We start from the raw sequence: 25807 nt of genomic DNA on the forward strand, positions 1-25807 counted from the left end.
GAGACGGGGTTTCACCATGTTGACCAGGCTGGTCTCGAACTCTTGACCTCAGATGATCCGCCCTCCTCAGTCTCCCAAAGTGCTGGGATTACAGGCATGAGCCATAGCACCCAGCCCTGCACAGAGCTTTCTAAGCAACTAGAGGAAATGACTTCCCAACAGTCTTAATTATTTAGGGATATTCAAGTCTTGACTCATGCTGTGGACATTTTAGTTGTTCTATGAATCATAAATGAACAAAATCATGTCTACATAAAAAAATCACACATTTAGTTGCTAGAGAACCCTAAAAGATGTGTTCATAATAAAATAAACAGGATCTCATAAAGCACTAAGGAAAGCTAATATCAAACATACTAATACTCTCTCTCCTTCCTTCATCCTCTTTCACAACTGTCTCCTTCTTCTGATGGTCCTGAGCAATCTGACTGGAATTCTCTTTGTCACTTGATGGAGAATCACAGGCACCATCAGATTTCTTCTCAGTGGCCTCTTCATCCACTTTCTCCAGAGGATGAATCTTCACAATCTTCACCTTGAGCATTTTCTCCTTCCCAACCTATAAAGGAGACAGTAGAGAAAATCAGAGATAATAAATAAGAACCAGAAACCTGAAGATGTTTAGAATATATCATCCAATACACATGCCTCAACTAACAAAAAATGATTGAAACAGTAAAGTATCCAAGCACAATGAACTCTTTCCAACTTTTTTTTCTCAGACTTCTAGGTTGAAATATGACACCCTAAAAAAATGAAATGATCACAATCTAGGTTCATGATTCATGTAAAATGCCAATATACAAGGCCAAAAGGCAATCACTGTACCAGCCTAAAATATGTGAATACGGTTCAAGAATTTACATTTTTTTATGTATTTACTTATTTTTTATTTATTTATTTTTTGAGACACAGTCTCTCTCTGTCACCCAGGCTGAAGTGCAGTGGCATGATCTCGGCTCACTGCAACCTCCGCTTCCTGGGTTCAAGCCATTCTAACCTGCCTCAGCCTCCAGAGTAGCTGGGACTACAGGCACGCATCATCGTGCCAGGCTAATTTTTGTATTTTTAGTAGAGATAAGGTTTCACCATGTTGGCCAGGCTGATCTCAAACTCCTGACCTCAAGTGATCTGCTTGTCTCAGCCTCCCAAAGGGCTGGGATTACAGGCGTGAGCCACCACGCCTGGCCTACATTTTAAAAAAAAGAAATAAACTATATATGGATATCCAAATGTTCCAGAACCATTTGTTGAAATAACACCTTTCTCCACTTAATTACCTTTCCACCTCTGTCAAAAATCAATTGTGTAGGGCCAGGATTACAGGCACGAGCCACCATGCCCAGCCAGACCCAGGAATTTGAGGCTAGCCTGGGCAATATAGGGAGACCCCATCTTTACAAAATAAAATTAGCCAAGCGTGATGGAGTGTTCCCATAGTCTTAACTACTGAGGAGGCTGAGGCAGGAAGATCGCTTGAGCCCAGGTTTTTGAGGCTGCAGTAAGCTATGAAAGTGCCACCACACTCCTGCCTGGGTGACAGGGTGAGACCCTATCTTGGGGGATTAGAGGGCTGCAAACCACTGCTACGTCCTCTTGACAAACTGACTCATTTTTTTTCATTATAAAATGACTTGCTACTTCTTTATCCCTGGTTATTTTCTTTAATCTGAAATCTATCCTCTGATACTTACATAGCCCCTTCAGATTTCTTTTGACTTATGTTAACATGGCATGTATTTTTCCATTCTTTCACTTTTATTCTATGTGTTTCTCTCTTATACACAGCAATACCATTTCGTCTTGCTTTTTGTGCCCAAAATGAGTATTTCTACTGCTTTGTTATTGTTTTAAAGAAACGACATTTTTGTTATGTTGCCGAGTCTGGCCTTGAACTTCTGGGCTCAAGCAATTCTCTTGCCTCAGCCTCCTAAGTAGCTGGGACTACAGGCACACACCACACCTAGTCAATGTCTACCCTTTAACTGAAATGTTTAGACTACTTATGTTTAATATAATTATAGATATATTTAAGGTTTATTTACTTTTCTATTCAGCCTCAACAAAACAAAAAACTGCTCTTAAAAAAATACTGTTAAGAAAACAAAAACACTGGCCAGGCATGGTGGCTCATGGCTGTAGTCCCAGCACTTTGGGAGGCCAAGGTGGGTGGACTGCTTGAGTCCAGGAGTTCAAGACCAGCCTGGGTAACATGGTGAAACCTCATCTCTACAAAAAAATACAAAAAAATTTGCCAGGCGAGGATGTGGTGCATGCCAGTGATTCCTGCTACTAGGGAGGCTGAGGTAAGAGGATCACTTGAGCCTGGGATGTCAAAGATGAAGTGAGTTATGATTGTGCACCACACTCAAGCTTGGGCAACACAGCGAGACCTCATCTCACAAAATAAAAATAAAAATAAAAAAACTCTACAAAGTTTTTCCAATGCTCATTAAGAGTTCAAACCAAGCCGGGCACAGTGGCTCATGCCTGTAATCCCAGCACTTTGGGAGGCCAAAGTGGGTGGGTCACCTGAAGTCAGGAGTTTGAGACCAGCCTGTCCAACATAGTGAAACACCGTCTCTACTAAAAACACAAAAAGTAGCCGGGCATGGTGGCAGGCACCTGTAATCCCAGCTATTCAGGAAGCTGAGGCAGGAGAATCACTTGAACCCGGGAGGCGGAGGTTGCAGTGAGCCGAGATCGCGCCATTGCACTCCAGCCTGGGCGACGAGCAAAACTGCTTATAAAAAAAAAAAAAAAAACAGATTTCAAACCATTTTTGCAAAGTAAGCCTTATGATAAATCCAAAACCAAAAATAACAGAGGTCAAGGCCGGGCGAAGTGGCTCACACCTGTAATCCCAGCGCTTTGGGAGGCCCAGGCAGGCGGATCACCTGAGGTCGGGAGTTTGAGACCAGCCTGACCAACATGGAGAAACCCCGTCTCTACTAAAAATACAAAATTAGCTGGGTGTGGTGGCGCATGCCTGTAATCCCAGTTGCTCGGGAGGCTGAGACAGGAGAATCGCCTGAACCTGGGATGCAGAGTTTGCGGTGAGCCAAGATCACGCCATTGCACTCCAGCCTGGGCAAAAAGAAGGAAACTCCACCTCAAAACAAAACAAAACAAAAACAAAAACAACAGAGTTCAAACCATGACCTAACCTTTGAGGACCTGTACAAGATCTAGCCCTTGGCTACCTGATACTACCATTCCCACCATCCTCCCTCCTTATATAGTCTAACCACACTGATTTTTCTCTGTTCTTCCAGTACAATGGTTTTCCCAGTACAGTACAGGCGTAATTCTGTCATACCTCTTTTCCTTTCCCCAAGACATATGGCAATGTCTGATTTTCACAACTGAGAGGGTGCTACTGGCATCTAGTGGGTAGAGGCCAGGTATGCTGCTAAATACCCTACAATGCACACGACAGCACCCTCTAGAATCATCTGTCCTAAAGTTTGTAATGCCAACGTTGAGAAACCTTCTTCCTAACCATCAAATTCCCTTTTGCCTAAAGGCCTTCACACACCCTGTTCTCTCTCCCTGAAATACTCAATGCCCCCTTCTCCCATGGATATATCCTACTCAACCTATAGGCTTCACCTTAAATGTTGCCTCCTCAGAGGAGCTTTACTGGATCAACACCAATTCTGGTTCTAAGCTAGATTCCCCTGATTATAAACTTCAATAAATACTCTGTGCTTTTCTTTCATAGTTCTCATCATCAATTTTTTTTTTTTTTTGAGACGGAATCTCGCTCTGGTGCCTAGGCTGGAGTGCAGGTGGCGCGATCTTCGCTCACTGCAACCTCCACCTCCTGGATTCAAGCAATTCTGCTGCCTCAGCCTCCCAAGTAGCTGGGACTACAGGCACGCGCCACCATGCCTGGCTAATTTTTGTATTTTTAGTAGAGACGGGGTTTCACTATGTTGGCCAGGCTGGTCTTGAACTCCTGACCTCGTGATCTGCCTGCCTCGGCCTCCCAAAGTGCTGGGATTACAAGTGTGAGCCACCACACCTGGCCTCATCACCAATGCTAAACACACAGAAAAAGCTGTGGATTTTGGTCACTACTGTTCTTCCAGCACCCAAAACATGCTCTCTACATAGCAGGTCATCAATAAATATCTGGGATAAACCCCTCTATATTGGGACAATGTTTGTGGCAACCTTCCAATGTCCATCATATCTTTTTTTTATCACACTTAAGAGTGTAAAACATTTTTATAAATAATGAACACCTGTGTACCCACCATACAGGTTAAAGTACTTAACATTAATAGTGGCCAGGCCCAGTGGCTTACACCTGTAATCCCAACACTTTGGGAGGCCAAAGCAGGAGGACTGCTTCAGCTCAGGAGTTCAAGAACAGCCTTGGCAACTTGGCAAAACCCCGTCTCTACAAAAAATACAAAAATTAGCCAGTGCCTTTGGACTGTAGGATGAGGAAAAAAAAAAAAATACAATTAGCCAGGCATTGTAGCTACAGTCCCAGCTACTTGGGAGATTGAGGTGGGAGGATGGCTTGAGCCTGGGAAGCAGAGGTTGCAGTGAGCCAAGGTTGTGCCTCTGCACTCCAGCCTAGGCGACAGAGCCAGACCCTGTCTCAAAAAAGAAAAGAATATTAACAGTACCTCAGAATCTCCCAGTAAGCCTATGCTCAGGTGGAAACAACTCTCTCCTCTCCTCCTGACAATGATAACAAACATTCTAAGTTAGTTTTGCCTGCTTTGAGCCTTCTATAAATGTAATCATACTGTATTCTTCTGTGACTTCTTTCAAGTTCACATTTTTTCTGCTATATTCTGTGGCTTAACAATTTGTTTATCCATTCAACTACTGATGGCTACTTGGGTTATCTCCTCATTGGACTACTATGAACAATTCTATTAATATACTTACACAAATCTCCTGCAGCAAAACTGAGGGTAAATACTCAAGAAAAAATCCTTAGTCAAAGGGTATGTATAATATCCAAGTGTATTCAGCAATGCCAAGTGCTTTCCAAAATAGATGTGCTATTTACACTATAGGCAATTCCACATTCCTGTCAAAACTTGGCAGCGAGTTTTTTTCTTTATTAATCTGATGTATATACATTATCTCACTATGGTTTCGATTAGATTTCCTGCATTATTGATGAGTTTAAACATATTTTCATGTTTATGGACATATATACTTCCCTAGTATCTCTTCCCTTTCCTCATTTTTTTGTTTTTGAGACAGGGTCTTGCTATGTTCCCCAGGCTGGAGTACAGTGGTGCGATCATAGCTCACTGTAGCCTTGAACTCCTGAGTTCAAGCGGTCCTCCTGCCTCAGTCTTCCAAGTAGCTGGGACTACAGAAATGCACCACCATGCACAGCCAATTTTTCTCCCTATGTTGCCCAGGCTGGTCTCAAACTCCTAGCTTCAAGCCAACCTCCCGCCTCAGCCTCCCAAAGTACTGGGATTACAGGCAGGAGCCACTGGGTTCAGCCCATCTTTCCTCAAACGTTTCTTCTTTCACCTTGCAGATGTGTGCAAAATATTTTTGTTTTGCCACATCAAATCCATTTCCATCCTTCTCTACCTGGCTCTATGCTTAAATAGGCTGATCTTTACAGCCTCCACCAAGACTCCCATTGCCCTCTAGATTCTGTCTGGTAAGTTCAGTTCATAGGGAGGGAGCAGCAGCAGAAAACCAGGAGATGGAAGTAAAGCATCCTTGGGGTGTTTATTTCCAAATGCCTCCCTAGGAGGATGGTTACAGTTACAGTTTTCTCTCACTACCAAAGTACTCTTCAACAACAGCAGCTACTCTTTTCTCGTTCCTGTACCCACTCCCTCCCTCTGCTTCCTTGCGGTTTAGAAATGATGAAGTCTTCCCCAACTGCTGATAGGTATGAGGCACTTAACCTTTCCTTGTTACATTTTCCTTAACCCTGATCAGACTGCTGTCTGCTGTCAACAGCCCCTTTATTAAACTCAATTCAATTACATTTGAGTATGCCATCTGTTCCCTGCCAGGACACTGACTGTGATATAAAGTATGTGATTAGAACCCACTAATGGTCAGCCACAGTGATTCATGCCTGTAATCTCAGCATTCTGCCAGGCCAAGGTGGGAGGATCACGAGAGTCCATGAGTCTGAGACCAGCCTGGACAACACGGCAAGACCCCGTTTCTCTATAAAAAATAAAAAACTTGGCTAGGCGGCCGGGCGCGGTGGCTCACATCTGTAATCCCAGCACTTTGGGAGGCCGAGGCAGGCGGACCATGAGGTCAGGAGATCGAGACCAACCTGGCTAACAGAGTGAAACCCCGTCTCTATTAAAAATACAAAAAAATTAGTCAGGCATAGTGGCGGGCACCTGTAGTCCCAGCTACTCGGGAGGCTGAGGCAGGAGAATGGCATGAACCTGGGAGGCGGAGCTTGCAGTGAGCCGAGATCGCGCCACTGGACTCCAGCCTGGGCGACGGAGCGAGACTCTGTCTTAGAGAAAAAAAAAACTTAGCTAGGCATAGTTTTTGAGTGTCTACAGTCCCAGCTACTCGGGAAGCTGAGGTGGGAGGACTGCTTGAGCCTGGGAGACTGAGGCTGCAGTGAGCTATGATCACACCACTGCACTCCAGCCTGGAAGACACAGCAAGACCCTGTCTCAATAAAAAACAAACAAATAAACAAAAACCCCACTAGTACTGCCAGACATGACAAATAAAAAAGAACTAGCCAGGAGATAGAAAGGAGTCAAAGTAAATTACTGAAACAAAGAAAGAACAAGAACTTTGAAACCAAAGACAGGTGTGAATCTTGGCCCCATCAAGTACTGGCTATTGTAGCACAAACTGCTGCTGAGCTAGCTACCAAGCTGTTCCCTCCCTCTTCTTCTCTCTTGCCAGCCTGTCTCTTTTGAGACTTAAATACAAAGGAAGATACTCTCTTTCTCAGCCCCCGCTGCAGCTCTGGGTGGTTATGTAAGCCAAGGTCTAGCCAATATCATGTAAAGATAAAGGGTGGAGCTTTCTATTTTATGCTTCAAGAAAGATTTTTCCAGATACACTTCTGGAAAGATTTTCTTAGCCTGCTTTGATAAGTATTCCCTCACTCTGAATACAGTCACATTTTTTCACAACTCAAGGGACAACAAAGCTAAGGACCAGAACTCAACACACTGAGAAGAACAGAACAGAAAGACAGAGAAAGTCTAGGTCCTTCACAATAGTATTCAGCCTCTATACTAAACTTGGAACTATCTAAGACTTACTACATGAGATAATCACATCTGTCTTGTTTAAGCCAGTACTACTAAAAGTGTTGTACCTCATGTGACAGCATCACTACCACCCTTCAGATTGTTAGAACTGAAAAATGTTAGGTCTATCCTAGATCTTCTGAACTCTCAAGGAATGGGCTGAAGAACAGTTCAAGTATGATAGAGAAACAAATTAAACATTTGTCCTGAGAGGAAAAAAAAAAAACAGTTCAAGCAATTCTCCCACTTCAGCCTCCCGAGCAGCCGGGACTACAGGCACGCGCCACCATACCCGGCTAATTTTTGTATTTTTTGGAGATAGGGTATCGCCATGTTGGCCAGGCTGGTCTCAAACTCTTGACCTCAGGTGATTTGCCCACCTTGGTCTCCCAAAGTGCTGGTACTACAGGCCTGAGCCACCATGCCCAGCCAAGAACACATTTTCCGTAGCTTAAGTATTACGCCAAAGTTTGAGAACAACGGGCCACTATTACAATTTCACTATATAACGGCTGAAAGCACTCATAACTAGTATGTATCAACCTCAACATGCCATTTAAATGTACGAGGCTGCCTACCACCTCAAGATTTCTGTACAAATTCTGCAAGACTTTATGTAAAGCAATTAGCCCAGTGTCAAGTACAAACAGATAGATATTTAACAACTGTTTAGTTGTTTCTCCTGAATCTTACTTTCAGCTGTTACAAGATTATATAGGGATTGCTTTAGTGTTCGGTATCACTTTTGTAATAGTTATCCTTGAGCTATTTTGACTGGATAATTAAAAAACAAATTAAGGCTGGGTGCGCTGGCTCACACCTGTAATCCCTGCACTTTGGGAGGCCGAGACAGGCAGATTACAAGGTCTGGAGATTGAGACCATCCTGGCTAACACAGTGAAACCCCGTCTCTACTAAAAATACAAAAAAATTATCCGGACATGGTGGTGGGCACCTGTAGTCCCAGCTACTCGGGAGGCTAACGCAGGAGAATGCCATGAACCCGGGAGGCAGATCTTGCAGTGAGCCGAGATCGTGCCACTGCACTCCAGCCTAGGCAACAGAGTGAGACTCCATCTTAAAAAAAAAAAAAAAATTTTAAGTAGAAAAAGTCCAACTCTCATTACAGCGAGGACTTGGATTAAACATGTTTGAGGCCGGGCGTAGTGGCTCACGCCTGTAATCCCAACTCTGGGAGGCTGAAGTGGGCATATCACCCGAGGTCGAGAGTTCAAGACCAGCCTGACCAACATGGAGAGAACCTGTCTCTACTAAAAATAAAAAATTAGCAGGGCATGGTGGCGGGCACCTGTAGTCCCAGCTACTCGGGAGGCTGAGACAGAAGAATCACTTGAACCAGGGAGGCGGAGGTTGCAATAAGCCGAGACCACACCACTGCACTCCAGGCTGGGCAACAAGAGCGAGACTCTGTCTCAAAAAAGAAAAAAAAAAGTCTTGCCTGTAATCCCGAGACTCTGTCTCAAAAAAAAAAAAAAAGTCTTGCCTGTAATCCCAGCACTTTGGGAGGTCGAGGCGGGCGGATCACGAGGTCAGGAGATCGAGACCATCCTGGCTAACACGGTGAAACCCCATCTCTACTAAAAATACAAAAAATTAGCCGGGCGAGGTGGCGGGCGCCTGTAGTCCCAGCTACTCGGGAGGCTGAGGCAGGAGAATGGCGTGAACCCCGGGGGGCAGAGCCTGCAGTGAGCCGAGATCGTGCCACTGCACTCCAACCTGGGCGACAGCAAGACTCTGTCTCAAAAAAAAAAAAAAAAAAAAAGTCTTAAAGTCTTTTTTTTTTCTTTTTAAATTTCTTTTTTTCTGAGATGGAGTCTTGCTCTGTCACCCAGGCTGGAGTGCAGTGGCGCGGTCTCGGCTCACTGCAACCTCCGCCTCCCAGATTCACGCCATTCTTCTGCCCCAGCCTCCCGAGTACCTGGAACTACAGGAGCCCGCCACCACGCCCGGGTAATTTTTTATATTTTTAGGAGAGATGGGGTTTCACCGTGTTAGCCAGGATGGTCTCGATCTCCTGACCTCGTGATCCACCTGCCTCGGCCTCCCAGAGTGCTGGGATTACAGATTGAGCCACTGCGCCCGGCCTACAAGTCTTTTAAACATAGTAACAATTATGTGCTCACTTTGTCAGCACATATAATGAAACTGGAATAATATGGAGAGGATTAGCATGGCCACTGCATGGGCTGAGCACAGTGGTTCATGCCTGTAATTCCAGCACTTTGGGAGGCCAAGACAAGAGAATAGTTTAGGGAGTTAAGAGACCAGCTGGGGCAACATGGTGAAATCCCGTCTCTACAAAATATACGAAAAATTTGTCAGGCATGGTGGCGCACACCTGTGGTCCCAGCTACGTGGAGGGTGACATGAGAGGATCGCTTGAGCCCAGGAAGTGGAGGCTGCAATGAGCCAAGATCGCGTAACTGCACTATTCCAGCATGGTGACAGACTAAGACCCTGTCTCCGAAAAATAAAACAAGAAAAATCAAAACCAAAAAGACAACATAACAGAATTATCAAAAAAGGATGAAAAAGACAAAGCAAGGATAGACTAGTACAACAAAGTGTTGCAATTATTACAACACTAAGACATTCTCAGTGATGAATGTGGTTCTAAAATTTGGTTCAAGGCCAAGAGTGATGGCACATGCCTGCAGTCCCAGCTACTCAGAAGGCTGAGGTGGGTGGATGGTTTAAGCCAGGGAGTCCAAGGCTACATACAGTGAGCTATGACTGCACCACCGCACTCTAGACTCTGTGACAGAATGAAACCGTCTCTAAACAAATAAATAAAAATAAAATGTAGTCCTTATAATACTTGACAGGAGGCCAAGGTGGGTGGATCATCTGAAGTCAGGAGTTCGAGACCAGCCTGGCCAAAATGGTGAAACCCTGTCTTTACCAAAAATAGAAAAAACTAGCCAGGAGTGGTGCTGCACGCCTATAGTCCTTGAACACGGGAGAATGAGGTTGCAGTGAGCCAAGATTGTGCACTGCACTCCAGCCTTGGCGACAGAGTGAGACTCCGTCTCAAAAAAACAAAACCAAAAAAACACACAACTATTAACATAAAGTATTAATAACATTAAATATAATACTAAATATAACACAGTTTTACACACATAGAAGTATGTTCTGTAACCTACGATGACAGCTCTAATTCTGATGGTAAGTCAAATCAGAAACGAACAGGCACTCACCTCGAAGTCACACTCTTCTCCCACAGCATATTTGGTCATGATCTCCAACCAAGCAGTATCTACTAACTTCTCTAAGGAGGCTGTGTTATGGTGAACCATTTCCAGAACAAGCTTCTCATACCAGGCAGGAAACTCCTCCTTCAAACTAAATAAATGTAATTAGTTATCAAGAAAACACAGAAACGCTTATCCAGAGATTTAATTCAAGTCAATTCAAACATTTCTTTCTTTCTGTTCCAAACATTTCAAACATTTCTCGCTGTCACCAAGGCTGGAGTGCAGTGGCACAATCATAGCTCACTAGCCTCCACCTCCAAGGCTCGAACAACCCTCCAACCTCTCAGGCAGCTGGGACCACAGGCATGCACCACTGCACCTAACCTCTTTTAAGACTTAACTTTTGGGCGGGGCACGGTGGCTAACTCCTGTATTCCCAGCACTTTGGGAGGCCGAGGCAGGTGGATCACGAGGTCAGGAGATCGAGACCATCTTGGCTAACACGGTGAAACCCGATCTCTACTAAAACTTGAAAAAATTAGCCAGGCGTGGTGGTGGGCACCTGTAGTCCCAGCTACTCGGGAGGCTGGGGCAGGAGAATGGCGTGAATCCGGGAGGCGTAGGTTGCAGTGAGCCAAGATCACGCCACTGCACTCCAGCCTGGGCGACAGAGTGAGATTCCGTCTTAAAAACAAAAAAAGACTTAACTTTTGGCCGGGCATGGTGGCTCACACCTGTAATCCCAGCACTATGGGAGGCAAAGGCGGGCAGATCACCTGAGGTCAGGAGTTCAAGGCCAGCCTGGCCAACATGGCGAAACCCTGTCTCTACTCAAAATACAACAATTAGCCAGGCATGGTGGCACATGCGTGTAATCCCAGCTACTCGGGAGGCTGAGGCAGGAGAATCGCTTGAACATGGGAAGCAAAGGTTGCAGTGAGCCAAGATCACGCCATTGCACTCCAGCCTGGGTAATACAGCGAGACTCCATCTCAAAAAAAAAAAACAAAAAAAAACAAAAAAAACACTTAACATTTTACGAGTTTTAGGTTCACAGCAAAACAACACTGCTTTAGCAAATATACGTAAGGCACTGGGAAATACAAAGATTAAAAAAACCATGCAGTTTGCTGGACACAGTGGGTCCCAGTACTTTGAAAGGCACAGGTGAGAGGATTGCTTGAGCCCAGGATTTTGAGACCAGCCTGGCCAAAACAGTGAGACCCTCCCTCTATAAAAAACTAAAATAATTAGCTGGGGGAGGTGGCATGCACCTATAGTCCCAGCTACATAAGAGGCTGAGGCAAGAGGTTGGCTTGATCCCAGGAGCTATGAGCATACCACTGCACTCCAGCCTGGGTAACAGAGCGAAACTGTGCCTCTAAAAAAAAAGGAAACCAGGAAGCGTTAATATGTTGGAAACGTGACTTGAACACTAGAGCCATTGCAAAAGGACAGGAATGATTTAATACTTTTCACTTATTAAACTAGCAAAAAAAAAAAAATTTAATTATCATACCCGGCTGGGCACAGTGGCTCATGCCTGTAATCCCAGCACTTTGGGAGGCCAAAATGAGCAGGTCGCTTGAGGTCAGGAGTTTGAGACCAGCCTGGCTAACATGGTGAAACCCCATCTCTACCAAAAACACAAAAATTAGCCAGGAGTGGTGGTGAGTGCCTGTAGACCCAGCTACTCAGGAGGCTGAGGCACGAGAATCGCTTGAACCCAGGAGGTAGAGGTTACAGTGGACCAAAATCGTGCCTCTGCATTCCAGCCTGGGCAACAGAGTGAGACTCCATCTCAAAAATAAAAGTAAGAATAAGGCCAGGCACGGTGGCTCACGCCTGTAATGCCAGCACTGTGGGAGGCCAAGGCGTGAGGATCACGACGTCAGGAGATTGAGACCATCCTGGCTAACATGGTGAAACCCCATCTCTACTAAAACTACGAAAAATTATCCAGGCGTGGTGGCGGGCACCTGTAGTCCCAGCTACTTGGGAGGCTGAGGCAGGAGAATCACTTGAACCCGGGAGGCGGAACTTGCAGTGAGCCGAGATTGTGCCACTGCACTCCAGCCTGGGTGAGAGCGAGATTCTGTCTCAAAAAAAGAAAAAGAAAAAAAGAATAAACCACATTACCAGAATACTTACAAGGTCAAAGTATGGAGCAGGAACACTCAAAGGCCTGGTAAATACCTAAACAAGTGCACCTATAACTAAATAAATATACCATATTGCTACTGCAAAATGCCATTAGGCAAAGCAACCCAGAAACCCATACAGTACACTAATGTAATATAGTCTAATTTGTGCCCCATAAACTTAAATACACATACTGCTTTAGGGATAATATTCCCTCCTTTCCTAACAACGTGAAGATGGTGGCAAAGAGCAATACTTCCATTACTTACAGCTCAGCAACTTCCTGTTCTTCCTCCCAGGCTTCCTTGTGTGTTAGCTGACTGCTTCCAGTACTCTTGCACGTCCAAATGCGCTCACTGTACCTTTCCAAGCGGGCTTCATACTCTCTGTTAGCAGTAGTTCAGGAAAACAATATGCAAGCAACAGAGACAACGAACCCATACCCATAAGATACTTATATATAGAAAAAAATCTAGGCTCCTTTTTAAAATGTGCAGCATGAGAGGATAAAAATGGAATTGGAGGCCGGGCACAGTGGTTCACGCCTGTAATCCCAGTACTTTGGGAGGCCGAGGTGGGTCGATCATGAAGTGAGGAGATCGAGACCATCCTGGCTAACACGGTGAAACCCCGTGTCTACTAAAAATACAAAAAATTAGCTGGGAGTGGTGGCGGGCACCTGTAGCCCCAGCTACTCAGGAGGCTGAGGCAGGAGAATGGTGTGAACCCGGGAGGCGGAGCTTGCAGTGAGCCAAGATCCTGCCACTGCACTCAAGCCCGGGAGACAGCGTGACTCCGTCTCAAAAAAGAAAAAAAACAGCAGCCCGGTGTGGTGGCTCACGCCTGTAATCCCAGCACTTTGGGAGGCCGAGGTGGGCGGATCACGAGGTCAGGAGATCAAGACCACGGTAAAACCCCGTCTCTACTAAAAAAAATACAAAACATTAGCCGGGTGTAGTGGCGGGCGCCTGTAGTCCCAGCTACTCGGGAGGCTGAGGCAGGAGAATGGCGTGAACCCAGGAGGCGGAGATTGCAGTGAGCCGAGATTGCACCACGGTGCTCCAGCCTGGGCGTCACAGCGAGACTCCGTCTCAAAAAATAAATAAATAAATAAATTAATTAATTAATTAAATTAAATTAAAAATGAAAAAAATGGTATCAGGGCCCAAAGCAAGATGACTAAGACTAAAGTATGATGAGAATGGATTGTCATGGGCTGGGCGCCTGCGTGGGATTTACAGACTGGGATGATCACATCTCTAATCTCAGCATTTTGAGAGGCCACGGCAGGATAATCACTTGAGACTAGGAGTTCGAGACCAGCCTGGGCTACATGGTGAAACCTCGTCTCTACAAAAAATAAAAATAAAAAATAATAAAAATGGTTTTTCATGTTTTACAAAAAAATCAATATTTTAGTACAAATGGGATTTCCTCAATTCACCAAAGTTTCATTACACAAGACTTATGCTGTACTAAAAACTCATAAGAAAAAGTAAAGGTACATTAAAACACAAGTCATAAAAAATAACAATGTAAGGTAAGTAAAATTTTTAGAAAACTCAGACAACAAGTTTAAGAGTCAGTCCACTGCGGGGCGTGGTGGCTCACGCCTATAATCCCAGCACTTTGGGGGTCTGAGGCGGGCAGATCACCTGAAGTCAGAAGTTTGAGACCAGCCTGACCAACATGGAGAAACCCCGTCTCTACTAAAAATCCAAAAAAAAAATAAATCAATAAAAATTAGCCAGGCTTGGTGGTGCATGCCTGTAATCCCAGCTACTCGGGAGGCTAAGGCAGGAGAATCTCTTGAACCCGGGAGGCAGAGGTTGCAGTGAGCCGAGATGGCGCCATCGCACTCCAGCCTAGGCGATAAGAGCGAAACTCCACCTCAAAAAAAAAAAAAACAAAGGACTCGGTCTACAGTAAAATGAGGTGACTAGGCCACAGTCTCACAGGCAGTTTGGAATAACCTTGAGCATACATTAATGATCCATTTACCCACAGCCCTCCAGTCCACCTTGGAAACACGTTACTTCTTAGGGTTTACAAACTTGTCCAACCTTTGTCCAACCTGCGGCCCAGGACAGCTTTGAATACAGCCCAACACAAGTTCGTAAAGTTTCTTAAAACGTGTGTGATTTTTTTTTTAGCTGATCAACTGTTTTTAGTGTTAGTGTATTCTATGTGTGGCCCGAGGCAATTTTTCTTCCAATATGGCCAAAAGATTGGATACTCCTGGTTTAAAAAATAAATTTCATAAAATACTTAGAAGTATTCCGGAAAGTACTTTGGATACAATATTTATCCAGTCTCTATGATGTCTCCAATAATACTGAGATTCAGAAGATCATTTACTAGCTGTTTAGACAGTCTTCGTGAGGGAGATGAGGGAAAGAAAACATCAAGCTGGTAGCGTAAATATGGCAACTTTCCACACAAAACCAACTAGAATTCACCATCAGCCGGCCACTTTCAAATTCAAGCGGCAAGTAACTAATTTACTTTTAAGCACAGCAACAGATGCTATGTAAGAAAATCAACTGACATAAGTAGAAAGTTAGCGAACAATACCTGTGTATTCCAAGTGACACATTTTATAGTGGTTGAAATAAAAGTATTTAAACAGTTTCCTCTACAATACTATCTAACAACTAAACAAATATTCTAATTTTGTTTTTAGAAACAAGGCTGGCCTGGATCTCCTGAGCTCAAGAGATCCTCCTGCCTTAGCCTCCTGAATAGCTGGGATTACAGACTTACACTGCAGTACCTAGCTCATTTTTATCTATTTATGTATTTATTTTTGACACAGGGTCTCACTCTGTCACCCAGGCTGAAGTGCAGTGGTGGGATCATGGCTCACTGTAGCCTTGACCTCCTGGGGTCAAGCAATCCTGGGCCTCAGCCTCCTGAGCAGCTAGGACTACGGGTGCACACCACCATGCCCACCTACATGTTTTATCTTTTGCAGAGTCGGGGTCTCACCACATTGCCCAGGTTGGTCTTGAACTCCTGGGCTCAAACAGTCCTCCTGCCTCAACCTCCCAAAGTTATGGGATTACAGGTGTGAGCCACCATGCCCAGCCGCATGTTTAATAAATATAGATGCTTGGTTTTCCAAGGTTATGATCAGCAAAAACGCAAACAAGAACAAACACACAGGTAATCCAAAATAGTAACTTTATCCAATAGTATAAGCACCTTTGCTCATTGTGGATCTTTCCGCAGATCTGCTAAAACTGAGTAATAAATCAATCCATTTTCCTTAGTAGGGGTGGTGCTAATATCTAAGTGATTAAACAAAATATATAGAATGTTTGAGTAAAAACCTGAGTCAGACTTCCATATACAGCTATGTAAATCCAATCACTGAAAAATTTTCAAACTTATACCCAGAGAAGAGCAACGGAATGGCTTCCATAGGACATTATCCGAAGACAGATTTGTCTTATTTTTGTCTCCTGCACTAGGGGAGTGGAAGGGATGGGTAGTAAAATAAGGACAGAGGAGGAATCAGTAAGTGGACTTATTTAAGCTTTCAAAAAGCTTGATAACATTCTAACACATTATTTAGCCATATTTAAGAAGCCCCAGCAGGCACGGTAGCTTATGCATGCAATCCCAGCATTTGGGAGGACAAAGTGGGGGAATCTTGAGCCCAGGGGCTCAAAACCAGCCTGAACATAGCGAGACTCTATCTTTACAAAAATCTATTAAAAGAAAAAAAAAAAAAAAACTCACCGTGTCATCAGAGAGAATGTAAGAGAAATACATTAACAAATATGTCTTAAGGAGAGAACAGTAAGTTTGTATTATTATTATTATTATTTTTATATATATATATTTTTTTATTATACTTTAGGTTTTAGGGTACATGTGCACAATGTGCAGGTTTGTTACATATGTATCCATGTGCCATGTTGATTTCCTGCACCCATTAACTCGTCATTTAGCATTAGGTATATCTCCTAATGCTGTCCTAAGGCTGGGCATGGTGGGTCACGCCTGTAATCCCAGCACTTTGGGAGGCTGAAGTGGATGGATCACGAGGTCAGGAGTTCAAGACCAGCCTGGCCAAGATGGTGAAACCCTGTCTCTACTAAAAATACAAAAACTAGCCGGGCGTGGTGGCAGGCGCCTGTAATCCCAGCTACTCGGGAGGCTGAGGCAGAGAACTGCTTGAATGAGGAACGCGGAGGTTGCAGTGAGCCAAGATCATCATACCACTGTACTCCAGCCTGGATGACAGAGTGAGAATCTGTCAAAAAAAAAAAAAAAAACACAAGAATCTCCAAACTCACACAATCACAACGAACTCATCACACCTTCTCTGCCAAGAATATACAGTCCTCTATTATTCGTCTAAATTCTAATTATCCTTTAGATCTCAAAAATAACTTTTCCCAGAAAACATTCATTGACCTTCAAATATGATAGATTGTATTAGTCTCTAACTATTCACCTCCTTTCCATAAGTTTTTTTTACATCTCCACCCACTGCCATGTGGCTTGTCTACAAGGTCCCTGAAGAGGAACGTACCTCCCCTCTCCATTAACATCAAGCATGATCACGTGACTTGTTTTGACCAATAGATGTGAGCAGATGTAATATATGTCACTTCCAGGAAGAGGTTTAAAGTCATGATGTCTTCTAGCTCTTTCTCTGTGCCACTCGCAAGACATGTTACACACAGGGTCTGCCCCTCCAGCCTTGTTTTTTTTTTTTTTTTTGAGGCAGGGTCTTGCTCTGTCACCCAAGCTGGAGGCTGGAGTGCAATGGTACCATCTCGCTTCACTGCAACTTTTGCCTCCTGGACTCAAGTGATCTTACCACCTCAGCCTCCCAAGTAATTGGGACCACAGGCAAATGCCAGCATGTCCAGCTAATGTTTCTATTTTTTTGTAGAGACAGGGTTTCATTCACTGTTGTCCAGGCCGATCTCAAATTCCTGGGCTCAAGCAATTCACCTGCCTCAGCCTCCCAAAGTACTGGGATTACTGGCATGAACCACCATACCAGGTGTCAGCCTTGGTCTCAAAATGAGAAAAATGTGGCAGGGCGTGGTGGCTCACGCCTGTAATCCCAGCACTTTGGGAGGCAGAGGTGGGCGGATCACTTGAGGCCAGGTGTTCGACACTAGCCTGGCCAACATGGTGAAACCCCGTCTCTACTTAAAACGTACAAAAAAGGAGCCAGGCGTGGTGCACGTGCCTGTAGTCCCAGCTACTCGGGAGGCTGAGGCAGGAGAATCACTTGAACCCAGGAGGCGGAGGTTGCAGTGAGCCGAGATGGCACCACTGTACTCCAGCCTGGGCTACAGAGCGAGACTCCACTCAAAAATAAGAGAAAAATGTGATTTTCTTTTTTATTATTTATTTATGTTTTTGGAGATGGTGATCTCCAAAACATTGCCTTGGCTGGTCTCAAGCTTCTGGGTTTAAGGAATCCTCCAGCTTTGGCCTCCTGAGTAGCCGGGACTACAGGTGCGCACCACGGCATCCAGCTGTTTTTACTTTTTTCCCACCATTTTTTTCTTTTTTTAGTATGAGAGTACTACAAAATTTTAAATTACATATGGCTTATATTATACTCTTGTTGGACAGCACTGAAACCTAAAGTATACATCTCAGAAAATGTCCTCTGACACTATTAACTTAAAATTAATTGACTAGTCAAATTAATTATAAAATCTGGGGCCGGGCACGGTGGCTCACGTCTGTAATCCCAGCACTGTGGGAAGCCGAGGGGGGTGGATCACCGAGGTCAGGAATTCGAGACCAGCCTAGCCAACATGGTGAAACCCCGTCTCTACTAAAAATACAAAAAACAGCCAGGCATGGCTGCAGGCGCCTGTAATCCCAGCTACTTGGGAGGCTGAGGCAGGAGAATCACTTAAAGCTGGGAGGTGGAGGTTGCAGTGAGCCAAGATCGCACCATTGCACTCCAGCCTGGACGACAGACCGAGACTGACTCAAAAAAAACAAAAACAATGACTCAAAAAAAACAAAAACAAAAACAAAAACAAACTGAAAAAGAAATTCTCACAACCCCTAACAATGGCTATTTTAAGTTTGTGTAACTGTTCTGGTAACTGTTTTGGTAATTAACTTATATTAAGAGAGAGCAAGGCCAGGCATGGTGGCTCATGCCTGTAATCCCAGCACTTTGGGAGGCGGAGGCCGGGGGATCCACTTGAGGTCAGGAGTTCGAGACCAGCCTGGCCAACATGGTAAAACCCTGTCTCTACTAAAAATACAAAAAATTAGCCGGGCGTGGTGGTGGGCGCCTGTAATCCCAGTTACTCAGGAGTCTGAGGAGGGAGATTGCTTGAACCCAGGAGGTGGAAATTGTAGTTAACCAAGATCGCACCACTGCACTCCAGTCTGGGCAACACAGCAATAACCCGTCTCAAAAAAAAAAAAAAAAGAGAAAGTAAGGCCACACACAGTGGCTCACACCTGTAATTCCAGCACTTTGGGAGGCTGAAGCTGGAGGATCACTCGAGGCTAGAAATCCAAGACCAGCCGGGGCAACTTTGCAAGACCTCGTCTCTACAAAACGTTCAAAAATGAGGCGTGGTGGTGTGCACCTATGGTTATAGCTACTCAGCAGGCTGAGTGGGAAGAATCACTTGAGCCTGGGGAGTTGGAGGCTGCAGTAAGCCATGATCACACATCACTGCACTCCAGCCTGGGCAACAGAGTGAGACCCTGTCTCAATAAATAAATAAATAAATAAATAAGAAAAAAAGGGAAAGCAAGAAAAAAATGAAAATGAAAAGGCAAAAAGGCCCGTCAGAAGGATATTGAGTCAGCTGCCTCTAAATCCTATTTCAGATTTTAGGTTACCGAAATAAGTCATTTACTCTCAAATAACCTCTCAGAGCAAATGCCAATTGAGGTTTTTATGTTCCAGCAACTGCTGCACATATAATTGCAGACAAAACGTCAAAGCAATTCTCCAAAGGTTGTGTAAGCCATAAAAGATATTTTCTAATCCTAGACTATCTCAATATGCATCTACTTTGCCATCAGCTACCTCCTTATCACAATATGCTGCTGCTTTGTTCTCTTCAGTCTTGCAGGGATTGTTTCTTTCAATTAAGTACTTGATATCCTGAAAAGATGTGGCCCAGAAAAGTATAGAGTCAAAAAAGCATAACTGTAACCTAAGTGCTCTAAGAAGATGGCAAAGAGTGAGCCAACTCAAGATTTGCTTTTTACTCGATTTTCTCTCTTTGGACCAGACTGTCTTTAAGTTAAAAACAAGTCTAATATGGCATAATGCATTACTTTAAAGAATGTATAAAAATCAGGCTGGGCGCGGTGGCTCACGTCTGTAATCCCAGCACTTTAGGAGGCCGAGGCGGGCAGATCACAAGGTCAGGAGATCGAGACCATCCTGGCTAACACAGTGAAACCCCATCTCTACTAAAAATACCAAAAAAAAAAAAAAAAATTAGCCAGGCGTGGTGGTGGGCACCTGTAGTCCCAGCTACTCAGGAGGCTGAGGCAGGAGAATGGTGTGAACCCGGGAGGCGGAGCTTGCAGTGAGCTGAGATCGCGCCACTGCACTCCAGCCTGGACTAACAAGCTGAGACTCGGTCTCGAAAAAAAAAAAAAAAAAAGACAAAGAATGTACAAAAATCGCCGGGCACAGTGGCTCACGCCTGTACTCCCAGCACTTTTGGAGGCCAAGGGGGGCAGATCACAAAGTCAGGAGATCGAGACCATCCTGGCTAACATGGTGAAACCCTGTCTCAACTAAAAATACAAAAAATTAGCCGGGCGTCGTGGTTGGCGCCTGCAGTCCCAGCTACTCGGGAGGCTGAGGCAGGAAAATGGCATGAACCCGGGAGGCGGAGCTTGCAGTGAGCCGAGATGGCGCCACTGCACTCCAGCCTGGGCAACAGAGCGAGACTCCATCTCAAAAAATAAATAAAAATAAAAATCAACATAAGAGCTATTTCAAATGTCCAGTAAAACTCTATCTTAAAACTACAACTTAACTCCATCTATAGCTACTCAACTCTTAATACAGGCTCTAAGGCAGGCACAGTAGTTCGTGCCTGTAGTCCCAGCTACTCTGGAGGCTGAAGCAGGAGGATCTCTTGAGCCCAGTTCAAGGTTTCCCTGGGCTACCACCTCGTCTGTGAACAGCTGCTGCACTCCAGCCTAGGCAACACAGCAAGATTCCATCTCTTAAAACAAAAACATGCTCTAGTCACAATTGTGTAGAGCCAGATTAACAGTATGAATAAGCCCCTCATCATCATACCCTCGATAAATTCTCACATAATGATGCTACAAAGGTCATGAACTAGTTGTTTCTAAGCTTTAGAAACTATGACAGTTGAAGCAACACAACAAAAATATTCATCTACAACAGGCTGCTTGTAGCTCCAATTCCTGCCTAAAACCTATCTTGACTTAAATAATCAGTGTCACATCAAGAACTGATTCTGATAAAGTTAATGTTTTCCAAGATCTAGTGTCCTGCCTGTGGGAATACCTTAGGAAGTAATGTAGCATACAAAGCTACAGTACAATCAACACAATCACCAATATATAACACCCAAGCATTAAATGTGTGCATTACTCACAACTTCCACTAAGTTTAATGAAGATTTACAATATACTCCAAGAACATACCAACATACACCTTTAAGTCAGTAAAATATCACACAAATTTCTGTGATACATGCAATCAAAAGGTAGGTATTAAAAGAAAATTAAAATATCAAGTCCCATTAAAAACATAATTGTAAATATAAATTGAGAACTGGGAATACTACTTCAAAGGCAGCTGTTACCCAACCACATATTTGTTCTCTTCTATGAAACCACTAATAGCCTAATAAAGAAATATGACAATCTGCCAACCATACAGTACAATTGTTGAAAAACCATACTCAAAGTGTTTCCTCTTGCAGAAATTCCTAAAAGAGCAATTTCCCCCCAATATATAATATGCTTTAAGACTTCTTTTGTTAAAACAGTTCTAAACGCTGTTATGGGAAATTAAAAAATGAAGAATGTTTATTAAATACATACCACTAAAAATGTTGCCGATTTCAGTTTTCAATTGTTACCATCAAAACTCTTCATATATATATTTCAATTTCATTCATTCAATAATATGAAAAAGCCTGCGTTGCCAGGCCTAAATTAACTCCCTACAGCCATTTTTTACATAGCTCAGTACCTGAAATACACTTAGAAATTGTCTCCTCTAGGGCATGTTTCTTATTCTCCGCTAGAACCAGACCTGAAAAGGTATCATCTGATAGTGTGTGAGCATCCATCAACGGCTCAAAACATTAATGACATTTGAAAAGTATATGTCGGATTCTCACAAGTTGCTACTCCACTGCCGATTCGAATGTATTAAAAAGTAGGGTACAGGCCAGGCGCGGTGGCTCACGCCTGTAATCCCAGTACTTTGGGAGGCCGAGACGGGCGGATCACCTGAGGTCAGGAGTTTGAGACCAGCCTGGCCAACATGGTAAAACCCCTTCTCTACTAAAAACACACAAAATTAGCTGGGCGTGGTGGCACGCGCCTGTAATCCCAGCTACTCAGGAGGCTGAGGCAGGAGAATCACTTGAATCCTGGAGGCGGAGATTGCAGTGAGCCCAGATCCTGCCACTGCACTCCCGCCTGGGTTAAAAAGAGCGAAACTCCGTCTCAAAAGAAAAAAAAAAAAGTGGGTTACCTTCAGCATAACGCAGTATTTGGTAGAGCTAGTGGAACTTCTCCAAAGCATTCCAAGTCTTCACAGGACAAGAAAAAAACCAGATTACCACCCCTCCACTTTAAAGTGCCTTACCTTATAACATAATGACAAGAAAGTGAGGTAATATTTAAATTAATTGAAAGTGAAGGAGTAACATTCCACCTTCTGTTGATTGACTTACAGGGATGAGGTAGGAAGAGCGGTGGATTCTACTCCTCTTTTATCATTTGACCTTCAACAAGTCAACCTCCACTCTCTGGGCCAACTCTGCAAACCAAGCCCGAGGACCCGACCACCTCCAAGATCCATTTCAACTTCAAGATGCTACAGCTCTATCTCTCCAAGAGCCTTCTTCCAGCATGGACTGATTTTCCAGGTCCCTTTGAGTGTATACTCCCCACAAAGGGACACTCACAAATTGCACTCCAACAAAAATGAGATGATCCTCTAAAGTACTGCGTTAAAGTGAGGATCAGGGAGAAATGAAATAACTCTCAGAGACACTTCCTCCTATACAGAAGCAAGCAAGAAACTGAGAAATCAAGTCCTTCCGAACAGAAGGGGCTGAGAAAACTCATAACACATTACCCTTCACTCCAAGCTTTCAGTCGCCAAAGAAATGCTTGATTCCGAAATCGTTTTTACAGATAAGCCTCAAAAACGATTCTTCAGGGACCCATAAAAAAAAAGCAAATAAAAGCTGCACAACTTTTCACTAAAAGATAATGCTTATGCAAGAAATCTTAGTCATGACGAGAGGATGCTTCCTTTGTAAAACATCCAATTTCATGTTCCTAACATAAAAACTTCACGTCTTGGTTGGTTTTTGTTTTTTGGTTTTTTTTTTTTACTTTTAACAAATACCAATCTCCTAAACCTTCAAAATTTCAAACCTATGTCTGCCCAGGGAAGGCAGGCATCAGCTCCTCCAGAGGCAGTTTCCTTCCCTCCCTTTCCTCTAAGTGGGGAATCTCATTCCTAGTTTTCTGCCCCAGGGTCCTGTCAGTTCATCCCCGGCCTAAAGCCCCCTCGGGAGAAGAAAAAAACGCCAAGTATCCCCGCAGAAATCGGGGTAAGACGCAGTTGAGACTTGCACACGCCGCATCACGAGGCCGCGCGAGTACAATTTCAAAACTTAAGCTGCAGGTTTCATTTAAATTAAAAAAAAAAAAAAATTGTAAAAAGCAAAGGAGGAAACATAGCTCCCCCTCCCCACGCCTCCTCCTCCCTCCCGGGTCCTCAAGGCCTAAAGCCAACTGGGGAAGGTAACCGGGATGGGGGATGCGCTTCTCGCCGGCCAGACCCCGGGACAAAGTGCGGGGCCCCGGGGGCGGCCGAAGCGGGCCCTTCTCCCTCCAGGGCCGGTGCGCGCCCCTCGCCGAATCCCCGGGAAGGATCGGCGGGCGCAGGCTGAGACTCAGCCTCCAGGCCCGCGAGCGGCCCGGGCGCCCTGACAGCTGCCCCCGACGGGGGATGCGCGGCTGACCTGGTCTCGCGAGCACCAGGCCCTACCCCAGCCCGGCCCGGCCCGCGCGGCTGGAAAAGGATACTCCCGGGTGCGGAAGGCCTCCTGAGTGTGCGGGATGGTGAAGAGCGGCTCCTCTCCGGGCAACGGCTTCACCAGCGGGAAGGGCTTGCGGCCCAGGAGCGGCGCCATCGCGGCGGCGGCGCTGGGGACTGGCGGCTGCTGGGGCCGGCCCCGCGGCGCAGCACTAGGCCCCGCGGCCCGGAGCGAGCGCCAGGCGCCCGGGGGTGGGGTGGGGGAGGGGAGGGGTGAGAGGGCGGCGCGAACTCCGGCTCCCTCACAGCCGGAGCGGCCGCGCGACACTCATGGAGCGGAACGCCACGGCGCAGAGCTCCTGCGCACACCGCCGCGCCTCCCAGCAGCCCCCAGCCGACCTCCGCTTCGGGTCCCAGCGGCCGGCAGTCAAGACGACTCCTCAGCAGCACTAGAAAAAATTATTGAAAAATGGCGGGAGATTCCCCTCCTCCCCCCTGGCCCGGCCAACGCACACACTAACTTGCTCCCCTTAGCGCCGGTGGCGAATGCTCCAATAGGCGGAGAGCTGGTCAGCGGTCACAGCCTATTGGCTCGGAGGAGCTGCCGCTCCACGCCTGGGTCCCGCCCCCCTGCCCCTGTCGCGTAGTTGGGTTGCAGCGCACCAGAGGGCAGTCTGAAGAGGTGAAAGGTCACGTTATGTAAGCGCCCGTGATAGGCGTGCGGGCCTCCGACGGCAGAGTTAAAAGTGGGGGACACCGGGGGATGGAGAGGACGAGAACTCAAAGAGGTCAAGCCGGAGAAGCCCCTCGCATATACAGATACTGCGCCATCTGTCACCGACGGCGACACCGACATCCGGGCACCACTGTCCGTGTGGTGCGCCGGAGGGGGTGGGGGAGCGCGCGGCCAGGGGCTTTGTCTTTCCTCTGGGGCTCCGCCCCCTCCTTAAAGGCGCCGTGCTCGGCCACGCCCGGCTGATGCGCGGGTGGGGCTGGGCTGCAGAGAGGGGTTGGCGGGAAGTGGCCCCGGGAGCTTACCCTAGCAAAGGTTCCGCGGAAGGACAACTTGGGCGCCAGCTTTGCTTACCCCAGAGTTAACTTCTGGGTGAGAGTGTGGTTGAGATCTGCGTAGGAGTATACTGCTTGTTTCTAGGGGCTGGCTGGAAAGTAGGATATAGAAGCTTCTTTGGAGAAACAGGTTAAAAGACGTACCTAGTTTTTTGTTTTTTTTGAGACGGAGCCTCGCTCTGTTGCCCAGGCTGGAGGGTAATGGCGCGATATCGGCTCACTGCAACCTCCGCCTCCCGGGTTCAAGAGATTCTCCTGCCTCAGCCTCCCTAGTAGCTGGAATTACTGGCGTGCACCACCACGCCCGGCCAATTCTGTATTTTTAGTAGAGACGGGGCTTCTCCATGTTGGTCAGGCTGGTCTCAAACTCCCGACCTCAGGTGATCCGATGGCCTCGGCCTCCCAAGATTTTTTTTTTTTTTTTTTTTTTTGGAGACGGGGTTTCACTCTTGTTGCCCAGGCTGGAGTGCAATGGTGCAATCTCGGCTCACTGCAACCTCTCCCTCCCGGGTTCAAGCTATTCTTGTGCCTCGGCCTCCCGAGTAGCTGGAACTCCAGGCGCGCGCCACCACACCCGGCTATTTTTTGTATTTTGTGGAGACGAGGTTTCACCATGTTGGTCAGGCTAGTCTCGGACTCCTGATCTCAGGTGATCCACCCGCCTCGGCCTCCCAAAGTGTTGGGATTACAGGCGAGAGCCACCACGCCTGGCCAGAACTGTGACTCTGCTTCTGTTTGTTTATTTGTTGTTTTTCTCCCATGATACTTGGCACCTGGCTGGGAACATTGTAGGTGCTAGTGAATACTATTTGAATGAATTGGATCTACCTTTTATTTATTTATTTTTCTTTGAGGAGACAGGGTCTTACTTTGTTGCCCAGACTAGTCTCGAACTC

General features: G+C 45.6%; 1 protein-coding gene across 2 annotated transcripts in view; it reads right to left on the reverse strand.

Moving 5' to 3' along the window:
• The window catches only part of BAZ1B (bromodomain adjacent to zinc finger domain 1B), an 83529-nt gene extending 59168 nt beyond the window's left edge, over positions 1-24361 (reverse strand). For both annotated transcript variants that reach the window (XM_003276597.4, XM_030796298.1), the window contains exons 1-4: positions 23894-24361; positions 12874-12990; positions 10466-10610; positions 358-559 (exon numbers count right to left, since the gene is read on the reverse strand). In XM_003276597.4, coding sequence (XP_003276645.1) covers positions 358-559; positions 10466-10610; positions 12874-12990; positions 23894-24000 — 571 coding nt within the window. In that variant the 5' untranslated portion in view covers positions 24001-24361. The remainder of the gene's footprint in view (positions 1-357; positions 560-10465; positions 10611-12873; positions 12991-23893) is intronic.
• Positions 24362-25807: the final 1446 nt, after the last annotated feature.

Source organism: Nomascus leucogenys, chromosome 17 (assembly GCF_006542625.1).
Source record: "Nomascus leucogenys isolate Asia chromosome 17, Asia_NLE_v1, whole genome shotgun sequence".
NCBI lineage: Eukaryota > Metazoa > Chordata > Mammalia > Primates > Hylobatidae > Nomascus > Nomascus leucogenys.